Source organism: Alligator sinensis, unplaced genomic scaffold (genome assembly GCF_000455745.1).
Source record: "Alligator sinensis unplaced genomic scaffold, ASM45574v1 scaffold420_1, whole genome shotgun sequence".
Taxonomy (NCBI): Eukaryota; Metazoa; Chordata; order Crocodylia; family Alligatoridae; genus Alligator; species Alligator sinensis.
This window is the reverse complement of record NW_005842298.1, coordinates 1,255,025-1,267,213: the sequence shown is the minus strand read 5'-3', so window position 1 is coordinate 1,267,213 and position 12,189 is coordinate 1,255,025. Positions and strand designations below refer to the sequence as shown.

General features: G+C 46.7%; 1 protein-coding gene across 1 annotated transcript in view; it reads right to left on the bottom strand.

Moving 5' to 3' along the window:
• DNAH5 (dynein axonemal heavy chain 5) overlaps positions 1-12,189 on the bottom strand; it is a 291,360-nt gene that overhangs the window by 188,382 nt on the left and 90,789 nt on the right. The window contains exons 14-15 of the mRNA XM_025209635.1: positions 11,549-11,870; positions 6,035-6,241 (exon numbers count right to left, since the gene is read on the bottom strand). Of these exons, the coding sequence (XP_025065420.1) occupies positions 6,035-6,241; positions 11,549-11,870 (529 nt within the window). The remainder of the gene's footprint in view (positions 1-6,034; positions 6,242-11,548; positions 11,871-12,189) is intronic.

Sequence of the window (12,189 nt, the reverse complement as noted above, 5' to 3'; positions counted from 1 at the left end):
GGCGGGGGGAGGGGGGGGGGGGGGGGGCGGGAATAGAAAGAGGTGAGCAAGATGTTACCCCACTGCTGGAGGTGGATCATCTGGTCAATGGAGTCAAATAAGTTGGAAGCTCCTGATCTAAATGACTATACTTGCAATACTGTTATGAGCACCACGATCATATATAGGTCCACAACTAAATTTAAAAAGTGGTGGTTTTAGGTGTGCTGGCCCCATATGCAGTTTCCAAAAAGGTACCTAATTTTAGGTTTTAGGACTGTCTTCTTTGCTCTCACTAAAAAATAAAAGCACTGGCATTTCCTGTGCAAAAGGCATTTTTGCCCACTGCTGGAGTGGCCTGCATTTGGTGGCTCAAGACTGCAATGGCCCTAAACATCAAGTTGCTTAGGCCCCTTGTATAGGTTACATTTATGCTACAATTAACGTGTTTAGTTTATGCCACAATTACACACGCACCCAATTTAAAGCACCATAAAATGGCAAAGTAGCCACAAAAATGATCTACATATAAAATATTGCTGAGCCCCAATCTAAAAAGTTATGCCTCTTATGTACATGACAAGAGTGTCATGAAAGGAGACAATGGTTAGGATCAGGGATCGTATCCCATGGTGCCTTTAAATGGGCATAAGCCAGGGGCCTTAGTGATACAGCAGTTTGAGATTCAATCCACTTGCGCAAACGGCTAAATGACCCCATCTTCAAGTTTCTATGAGGTTTACGAAGTTAAAAGGAAACTTAAAAGGGGAACAAACAACACCTACCTTAGGCACAGACTTCTTTCCAAGACATCTCCTTACTCTCTAGGAAGACTTAGCTACCACAGTAATCCTAAAGTTAAATTCACGTATGCCATGAACATAATATTAACCTTATCACATGCCACAAAACACTGACACTCCAGCATGTATAGCACCCAACTAGCAGGAGCCTTATTTTTTTATTCTGAAGCTAACTCCAAGAAAGGAATGACCTGAAGGTAAGTGCGAAAAGCCATATTACACATCAGTATTTTGTTAGTAAATTTAAGGCCAATATTAATATAGAGTTCAGTTCTGGCAACTAAGAGTCAGTGCCTGCTTTAGGAGCTTACAAAACAGCAACAGACATTACTCCATCAGCCATATTCCATCATTGCTCATATCCTTTGGGATCTAATGACTGTAGCAAGTTATTGAATCACTACTGGAGCCATCCAGACTCTCTAAAAAGAGGTAGATACAAAACGTGAATAAGAAGCATCACAGGGCACTAAGGTGCGCCTGCTCCTTTAAGGGCAGAAGCAGCCTAGCAAAGCAGACTGGCAGGCTAGGCAGAGCTCCACAGCTGAAGGTTGCCTGAGTAACATGTAAACAAGGTAATTACCCAGCACCTGCAGGCAATCAGCTGACCAGAAGGAGTCAGAGCCCATGGAACACAAACTCAGGGCTTAGGCTGGCAGGATTCATTTTCTCTCTGTCAATGGCCAGGGGACAAAGCCCTGGCACAAAAGAGCTACTTGACATTGTGCTGCCTGCTTTGCTACCTCCAAATGAGATAACTCTAGGAGAGCTCACAGGTACCCAAGCCTAAGGGGTATAAAAGGTGGGAGTTTGCCCTCTTAATGGGTTATAGCACTGCCTTTATTGTTACTGTTATGTTATAGTCCTGGCAAGGTTCCTCTGGTAGATGTGATATCTTTTGTTAGACCAACTAAGTAGTTGGAAAAAAGTTCTTAGCAAGCTTTTGGGTGCAGTCACCCTTCTTCAAGCATAGGGAGTCTCTGCTGTTCTGAGACTCCAAGGAATGAGAGAAGCTAGAAGTGTGGCAGGATGTTGGTGAGAATGTAAATAGGTAGAAATTAGAAAAACAGAAGCAGGGAAAGGCAGGAAGCCAAAAGGTGAGTCAGGGAGACACTACAGTGGTAATGATTCAACGTAGAAAAGAGGCTCTGTGTGGCGGGACAGTAGGAAGTGCTACTATGCTGAGCCATCCGCCTCACTGTGCCCGACCAAAGCCATGCTTTGGGTGTCTTCCCGGGCGCACCTACTTCTGACCGACCCCCTTCCTGGAGCATACCAGCAAGCCTGGGGTAATTGCTGCCACCACCCGGGCTCTTGTCTCGCCTAGGGCTCTGTGTAGCCTAGGGTACACAGACCCTGCAGACCTCGGGGTGCTTCACCCACTGGTAGTATTTCTTGGTGCTCCTTATAGCCTGAAACCACCAAGGATGTTTTTACGTAGGACAGAATCAGATAATAATCAGCTTACCCCTGCTAAGAGCAAAAAGGCCTGTTCCACTCCACCCCCAAGCATTTACAGCTAGGCATGCTGTAACAGATAGCTTTTATTAATCAGAAAAGGGGGAAATGGGAGAGGGGTACAAGACAGAGGAGTATTAAAGAAAACACCTTGAGCAAAACAGAATGGGCTTGTTGGCCCTTTTAAACACAGACCACCAAACCAGGGGGAGGAACTCAATCTGGAATTCACCCAAGAATTGACTGAGGCCACACGTGAACATGGCATGGTCATCATTGGCAATTTTAATTATCCAGACATCTCCTGGGAGGAACACTTGGCCAAGCTGGATCAGTTGTGATCCTTTCTGACCTGTGTCGAGCTCTTCCCGACTCAGAAGGTGCATGGGCCAACCAGAGGTGAGGCTCTTCTAGACTTGGTCCTGGCCAAAGGAGATGACCTGGTGACCAACTTAAATATAGAGAGAAGTCTGAATGACAGCCAGCATGGCTTCATTGCAGGCAGTTCTTGCCTTACCAACCTCATCTCCTTCTATGACCTGGTAACTTGCCACCTGGACACAAGAGAGTAGGTTGACATTATATACTTAAACTTCCAAAAGGCCTTTGATCTAGTATCCCACAATGTTCTCCAATTTTCTTGTGAGGATTGTGGGCTTAACTCCAAGACAGTCAGGTGCATGAGAAACTGGTTGCAGGACAGGACCCAGAGAGTCATATTGAATGGATCTGTGTCATCCTGGTGAGAAGTGGGCAGCAGTGTCCCATAGGAGTCAGTGCTTGGTACAGTACTTTTCAACATCTTTATTAACAATCTGGATGTGGGGGTGAAGAGCTCACTGGCCACGTTTGCGGATGACATCAAGTTATGGGAGAGCGTAGTCATGCTTGAAGATAGGCTACAGTTACAGGTGGACCTAGACAGGCTAGCAAGTTGGGTGGGCTGGAATCTGATGAAGTTCAACATCTAGAAATGTAAAGTGCTCCACCTCAGGATGAACAACCCCAAACACCTACAGGCTTGGTGGCACCAAACTGACTAACACCATGAATGAAATGGACCTGGGGGTAAAAATAGACTACAGTATGAGCTGGCAGTGAGATGCTGTAGCCAGTAGGGCAAATAATACTCTGGCATGCATCAATCGATGCATCTCCAGTAAAACCAAGGAGGCGATTCTTCCGCTCTACTCTACAGTGGTGAGACCACAGCTGGAGTACTGTATCCAGTTCTGCAAACCACACTTTAACAAGGACATGGACAAGCTTGAGAGAGAGTCCAAAGAATAGCCACCCATATGATCAGAGTCTTACCTGGCAAGCCATATGGAGGAAAGGCTGAGGGATCTGGGACTCTTCAGGCTGAGGAAAAGAAGGCTGAGAAGGGACATGGCAGCAGCTTACCACTACACTAGGGGAGTGCATCAAGGGCTCAGTAAGCAATTGTTCACCAGGGCACCCAAAGGGGAAAACTAGGGGTAATGGCCACAAAGTCCTAGAAGACTGATTCAGGCTCAACAGTAGGAAAAAAACTTCTCTAGTCAGGGTGTCCAGACTGTAGAATAAGCTCTCTCCAGAGGTGGTACAACCACCTACCCTGGAAATCTTCAGGAGGAGACTGCTGGGGTCACCTGACCCCCAGTTCTCTCCTGCTTGGTGCAGGGGGCTGCACCCAATAATCTTCCAAGGTCCCTTCCAGCCTTACAATCTATGAAACATGTGGTTAAAGATATGTAACCCTAATTTAATAGTTAAATTATAGGTAAGCTACTTGTATATACACTCAAAGAATTCTGGAGGCCCATGCTTTGGTGTGTGTTCCCAAAATGCCTGCTGGAGGAAGCCCCGCCAGACCAGGTAACCTGACCCTTAAATAAAAACTTTTCTGACCTCATCACCTGGTTCCAACCAGAAACAAGCATCTTCTGAACACTGCTGACGTAGCTTAATCCTTTTAAAAGAAGTCATCAGGAACCCCTGGTGGAGTGGCCAGCATCATGAAACTGGTCCCACATGTTCCTTGGTGGGAACCTTAAGACAAAGGATCTGGATACAGTAAGTGGGGATGGGAGGAAGTAAAGCATGCAGCCCAAATAAGACACAGCAAAACAGGGAGAGAGAGAGCGGATTTCTTCACAGTCAGTGAAAAGGAAAATAGCTGGAAATTAGAAAGACGAAGGGCAGAAAAGTAGGAAAGGGGAGGAGAGGGGAGAAAAGGTGGGGGTGGAAAAATGTAAGAGGTCAGGTCTGGCAGGTACCTGGTGAATCAGATGTCAGGCGTGTTATAGCCCAGGGGCTTAGATTTGTGTTAGTGTTTGAACTGGTGGACTGGGATGAGGCTATAAGGAGAGGAGGCCTCATTAGTGCCCAGAGGGAGGCACATGACTGAGTAGAATCCCAGTGCCAGGTGGGTGGAGTTACAGGACGGCCAGAGAGCCCAGCACCAGAGGGATTCAGCAGACAAGGGCCAGGAGCCTGATGATAAGAAGTGATTGAGAACTAGTGCCTCAAAGCTGGGCTCAACACAGTGGGTCTAGGCTACAAGGCCTAGCTATATTGAAGGGGTAGGGGATGAGTAGGCAGAAGCCCCAACAGAGGGAATAATATTCAGGCAACACCTGCAAGGCTCGGGGCATAGTAAAGGAGAGGTTTGGAGCCAGGAAATTGGCCCATAAGGCCTGAGGTACCCTGTGCAGCACTGTACTGAAGAGAGGCCCGGCAAAGGGCCCAAAGACCAGTGAGCTCAAGTGAGGTTCAGCAGACCGGGACCAAGCGAAAGTCCGTGGGCAGCCTCCCAATTTACTTTACCAACAAGATGTGGCAGATGAGATAAGAGGGTGCCTTCAAGATGGAGCTTGCAGGGTCACAGAGCCACCAGGGGCATCACAGCCACCCCTGTGGCCCCAGCTCTGTGACAGTGGTGATTTAGTCAAGAACAGGGCTGTGCACAGGGAAGAAGCCCATGATCCCTGAGAAGGGGAGTGAACCCTTTGCCCGCAGAAAAGACTTGCATGCTATCTGATGTATGCTAAAAGCTGGTACAGTCATCTGACACCTTCAGGGAAGGAATTCTACCTGATCAACACAAAGAGCTACTCAACACTGCTGAGAAAGACACTCTCATGGACCCAGAGGGACAGACTTCCATCTTCAGCTCTCTCTTTGCAAAAATGAAGTTTATTTCCTACCTATGGGGACTTTTTACCATCTTGTACCATCTACATTTTTCCCCAGAGCCTGACGAAGGGACTTTGGTCCCGAAAGCTTGCAGAAAAGGACAATTTTCTTGCCATTTTCCAGTTGGTCTCATAAAAAGGTATAATTTTGGAACCAAGAGTTCTAGTTTTTTGTATATACAATTCAGCTATGCATTTCTGGAAATTGTGCTTCTCCAAGACGCACCACTTCTAGAAACGATTGCTAGGTCAACCTGCCATATGGCTATGCAGAGTCACTGTGCTGAAAGTGGACCCAAAAGGATAACTGACTTCCCTAAGGAGCCATGTAATTCTGTTTCTGACTCCATAAAATTTAAAAAATTGTTACCCTTCCCTCCAGTCTTAAGTGCCTTCCTGACAAGGCACTTCTTCTCTTGTGCTCAAGTTATATAATAAGCAAAACTAAGTAGCATCTGAAAATCAGCATTAAAAGAAGATAGAGATGAACTAATACATTTATTTCCAAATTATCATTTCTCTGCTCAAGAGTTTCTCTAATCTTGTTTTACTTTCTTCCAGTAGTGCTTAGATACCTTGAGAGCTGCTATATATAGAAAATGAATAAAATAAACCTACCTGCACCTTATTATATTTCTTCTTGTACGAGTCTTGCTTTTGCTGAAGAGCAATTGCAAATGGTGGGATTTCAAGATGCATATGAGCCATACACTCCGTCTCCCTAAGTAGAGTCAATATCTGAGGGTCAAAATTTACAAATAATTCTCCTGTCTCTGGCTCTTTTACCAGCAGAGATGCCTGAAGGCCAGCTTTAATTACTTCAACCTGCAGGAAAGAAAGACAACATTCAAGAAACCTGTCAAGACCAACCAGGCAATATGTTCCCTATATAGATGCAAATATAAGTGTATACCTAAACTATAAAATGAATAGAATCTGCTCTGATGCGCTGTAATTACAGTGCATCAAAGCAGCATCCCTGCATTTCTACAGGCTCCCTAAGTGATCTATTGTTCTTAATGCACTTATTCAGCCATAGCTTTTTTTGCTCTATTTACACCACCTCATGTTCATCCAATTGTTCTTGTTCATTGTAACAGGCTACATTTTAGATAAAAGTGTATTTATAAGCAATAATTCAGTGTCAATTATCCCATTTTGGGATAAAATCTTTCATTTTCACATATAGTGTTCAAAAAAGGATTATTCATTCAGTGTAACAACTTACTATCTCTGATCTCTGATCATTTCTGTTGCTGTCTACATCTTGCTTGCAACATGGGAGATCCAAAACCAGAGACAGTTCCAAGAGAGGCATTACCAAGGCCAAATATAGTGAAAGAATCATTTCCCTTGATTTGGAAGAGAGACTTCTGTAATACAACCCAGTATTCTATTGGCTTTTTTGTGGATACAAAGCCTTCTGTTGACTCATTCAGCTTATGGCCCACTGTAAGCTCTGCCCCAGATTTAAAAAACAAAACAAACAAAAAAAATATAGTACTGGATCCTAGCCAGTCCTTCTACAATCTTTATTTGTGCATACAATTATTCTGTCCCAGCTGCAAGACTTGCATTCATCCTTGTTGAATTTCATCTGATTGACTGGGGACCATTTCACCAGACTGTTTAAGTCATTCTGGATCTTAGCCCTACCCTCCAGTCCGCTGTACTTCCACCCAACTCACTGGCACCCATAAATCTACTAAGCACGCACTCAATCTTACCATCCAAATAATGAAGATGTTAAACAATACCAGACCCAGGTCAGACCCCCATGGAACCTTACTTGATATCTCCTGTAACAGGGGGCTCTCTCAGGGCCCATTTGCCAATGCCCCGCACACCTGTTTCTGGGCCAACTGCCCACCCTCTTGTCTGTGATGCCTTGTTGTTAATTAATTGATGTTAATTAGGCAGGAGGCTGCCCATTTTCTTGCCCCCATGCCAGGGGGCGCTATCTGCAGCTCCGTACCTCCCCTACACCACAGCCCATGCTTTGCCCTACACTGCAGCCCATGCCTCGCAGGCAGCATCCAGCTGTTACTCTCACCGGCCCCACACTTGGCCCCAGAATCCTCCTATCAGGACCTCTCTAAGATCCCTCCATTCACATAGCCTGAACGAGGGTGGGGTAGGGTAGGCCAGGCCAACTACATCCCTGAAACCATTTTCCCCGTCTCAGGTGTGGTCCCCCCAGGACCTGGCCCCACCTCCAAGGCCAATTAGAAATCCCAGACCCTCCTAAGCTCTGGGTATTCTTTGTGGTGGGCCCCTGGCTCTTTTGACTGTCCTGGTCCTGGCCCCAGCATTGACCAGTCGAGGGTACTCTCTCAATCTGGTCAGAGTCTCTCAGTCAGGCCTCTGAGCCTCTAGCCCCACCCTCACTCCTGGGGTCCACCCTCACTGGACCCTATCAGCAGGTGACCCACCCAGTTGTGAGAGCTGGGATTAAGGCACCTCAACCCACTTTTCACTGGGATGGTAACTGGCCTGGCATTTCCTGGGGGCTCCCATACTCAGGGTGCAGTTTTAGGTCATGCCCAGGACCAGGAGCCTCCAGAAAATCCCCTACAGCTCCTCCCTTACCTCCAAGATGATCCATGAAGACTTGCAGCGAGGCGATGCTTCTGGCAGGCCAGACAGTAACAAAATGCCCTGCTTATACAGGCAGCCCTAAACCTAAAAATGGCTGCTGTAATCAGGCACCTGCTGGCTACTTGGCTCTGGTCTTAAGGTGGCAGGCACAAACAGTGCCCTGCCATACCTTCTCATAGCCAGACAATGAGCCATTCATGACTTCTCACTGAGCGTGATGATACAAGCAGTTATGAATCCATCTCCAGGGCAGTCAATTATTTCAGACAGAGGGCCACTTATCAAGTTTAGGAAAGCCATCAAGGGCCACATGGGTAGCTCTGCCCCTTGATAGCTGCCCCCGCCCCCGTGGTTGCCATCTTGTGATCCTAAGCCCCACCCCCTAGTCCCTGACCTTTACCAGCAGAAGGCCCTCCCCTTGCCCCCAGAAGTACTCCTTTCACCAAGTGGTTTCGCCATTTCAGAACCAGAAAGTTACCAAAAATATATTCTAAAAATCAAACATCTACAACATTCATTAATTTGATTTAAAAAAAAAAAATGTCCCGATTTACATGTGTTTTGTAGTGTACATAGAGGTAATTGCACAATAGCTAAAAATGAAGTCTTACTCTTGTACATTATGTGGGAGAGGGTGGGGGGCATAGGAATGGGTATCGATCTGTGAGGGGCCGTTGGTGTGGGGGTGTGAGTGTGAGGTGAGAGGACATGTGGGGGTGTGTGGATATGTGGGGTATGGGGTTTGTGGAGGACTGTGTGGGAGGGAGGGTGGCTGGGGTGTAGGTAGGTAGGTATGGCAGTGCAAGGGGAGGGGTGCATGTGTATGGTGGAGTGTGTGTATGGGACTCACCCTATGAACACACAGTCTCTCTCTCCCTTATTGCTCTCTCTGTCTTTCCACTCCCCCTCCCTCATTGCAGGGATGCTCATGCGCACACCCTCCCACTCATGGCCCTGGAGTACTAGCACAGGCCCTGTGCTCCCACGGTCTGGCAATGCTCCCGGGGCCACATGGTTCTGAAGTGGTAGGTGAGCAGGCAGGGAAGCAGTGAAAGCTGTGGCGGGCACAGGCTTCCAGTTGGGGTTGGGGCCGGGACCAGGCTGGGCTCACTTCCTACTGAGTTCTGCTGACTTCCCCCAGGTTCTACTGCCCTTTTCTCCTGTCATCTTTGAAAGGCAGCCAGGAGCAGATAAAATAAACATTTTCTAAATTTTTTTTTTAGGGACCCCACAGGCTGAGTACAATGGCCTGGTGATTCATAGATGCTAGGGTCGGAAGGGACCTCAATAGATCATCGAGTCTGACCCCCTGCATAGGCAGGAAAGAGGGCTGGGTTTAGATGATCCCACCTAGATGCCTATCCAACCTGCTCTTGAAAACCCCCAAGGTAGGGGAGAGCACCACCTCCCTTGGGAGCCCATTCCAGACCTTGGCCACTAACTGTGAAGAAGTTCCTCCTAATGTCCAGTCTAAATCTGCTCTCTGCTAGCTTGTGGCCATTATTTCTTGTAACTCCCGGGGGCGCCTTGGTGAATAAAACCTCACCAATTCCCTTCTGTGCCCCCGTGATGAACTTATAGCCAGCCACAAGGTCGCCTCTCAACCTGCTCTTGCGGAGGCTGAAGAGGTCCAGGTTCTCTAGTCTCTCCTCATAGGGCTTGGCCTGCAAGCCCTTAACCATACGAGTGGCCCTTCTCTGGACCCTCTCCAGGTTATCCACGTCCCTCTTGAAGTGTGGCACCCAAAATTGCACGCAGTATTCCAACTGCGGTCTGACCAGCGCCCAGAGGGGAAGGATCACCTCCTGGGATCTGTTCGTCATGCATCTGCTGATGCACGATAAAAAGTGCCATTAGCTTTTTCTGATGGCTTCGTCACACTGACGACTCATGTTCATCTTGGAGTCCACTAGGACTCCAAGATCCCTTTCCGCTTCCGTGCCACCAAGCAGGTCATTCCCTAGGCAGTAGGTATGCTGGACATCCTTCCTCCCTAGGTGCAACACTTTGCATTTCTCCTTGTTGAACTGCATTCTGTTGTTTTCTGGCCATTTGTCCAACCTGTCCAGGTCTGCTTGTAGCTGTTCCTTGCCCTCCAGCATGTCCACTTCTCCCCACAGTTTTGTGTCATCTGCAAGCTTGGACGGAGTACACTTCACTCCCTCGTCCAAGTTGCTGATGAAGACATTGAAGAGTAATTGGTCCAAGGACCGAGCCCTGCGGGACCCCACTGCCCACACCCTTCCAGGTCGAAACCGACCCATCCACTACGACTCTCTGGGTGTGACCCTCTAGCCAATTCGCCACCCACCAGACTGTGTAGTCATCCAAGTCACAGCCTCTTAACTTGTTCACCAGTATGGGGTGGGATACCGTATCGAAAGCCTGGTGGGCCAGATCCAGCCTGCGGGCCATATTTTGCCCACTGCTGTTCTATCTAGTTTCATCTAGGCTGTATTCCCCTAGCTTATTAATAAGAACGTTGTGGGAGGCAGTGTTGAAAGCCTTGCTAAATTCAAGGTACATTACACATTCACTCTTCTTCCACCCCTGCTCAGAGCCTGTCACCTGAATACCAAAAGAAATCAAGTTGGTCAGGCATAACTTGCTTTTGGTGAACCCATGTTGGCTATTGCCAATCACCTTGTTCTCCACTAGGTACTTTGAAATTGTTGAATAACAAAAACCTGATAAAATAAGATATGACTTGACATGTTGATCAACTTCTACCACTTTACTTTAGCAGAAAGTACAGGTTGGAAAAGAAGCCATGTGAGGAGGTTCATTTTTCCTTCCTGTACCAACAACAGAGTATAACCCTTACCTTGTTGTTTCATACACTGAGGTCTGAATGCATCTCAGACAGTCCCCTAACACTGTAGTAGTAACAGCAAGAATACAGCTTGCCTGTACTGTGTAGGATGTTTGCCTGTTTAAGAACTGAGCTAAACCTTTCACAAGAATGTTAAAGAGTGCCTTCAACAACCAGAGTCGACAAGGTGTAGGACACAGAGCGTGATAAGATGCTAATATGCCTATTATGGTACCTTGATCATCAGTTGTATTCTACAGCAGCCCAATTCCACTCTAAGTAGCCTATAAAGTTCTCTGAAGTTAGCTGTTGACCACAGGCCCTAAAGCAACCATATGGCAGTGACTATGCCACCTGCCTGGTCATTCTACTACCCACCAAACATTTCATAGAATCATAGAAGTAGGGTCGGAAGGGACCTTGCAGATCTTCAGGTCCAACCCCCTGCCTGGGCAGGAAGAAAACTGGGCTCAAATGACCCCAGCCAGGTAGGCATCAAGCCTACCATCATTTCCTCAAAGCTAAAAATTATGGCAGGGTCAAGCATGTCAACTGGAGACATTTGCTATCCAATGACACTCCTCAGACAAGTGGTTCTTAGTATACTGTATTTGAACAGTACCTAATGCAATAAATCCATAATCTTTAAGTATGTTAATGGTATCTGAAATATGCTAGAGACACTTTCACTAACAATCATAGTATCAAATGAGCAATTTTACCTGCTGCATCCATCCTCTGTGATAAATAACCTCAAACTCCAAGAGGACTTTTGCCACTTTGTTGTAGTTGCGGATTATGCGCTTGGCTTCAGCTGACTGCAGGATATTAGGATGCTGCTGGAAAAGATCCATTGGTTCCCGGATCCTGTGGAAAAGTTGGCGTGCCCACAAGATCTTACCAGCTATTGGAGGCAGGTTACGAGCCAAAGGCGGATCATTTTTCTGTTTGGTGTACAATTTAGAGACCATCTCTACATCATGACCATAGTTCAAAAGGATATCCTGGTATTTTTCATCTATACCAAGATTAGGGATTCCTAATCTGTCAAGAAAAAGGATTATCACCTGAAAATTGCAGTGCTTAAGAGACTTTTCAGAATCTGTGCTTCTTTCCACCTCACATATATTCATTGGAACAGGCTCATTTTTATATTCATATCCTGATATTCAAGAAAAACTTCTACAATACATAGTCAATCAAAGTATAGCGAGGGCTTGGATCATTCAGGAAACAAGGGCACAGATAGAAGCAACAATTTTCACCCAATCTGGTCACAGAAAGTGGTCTATAGGCACGACCAAGCACAACTGCACAGCTGCAAACAGTTTTAAAAATTGCCAGGTGAAAATCTGACCCCTCA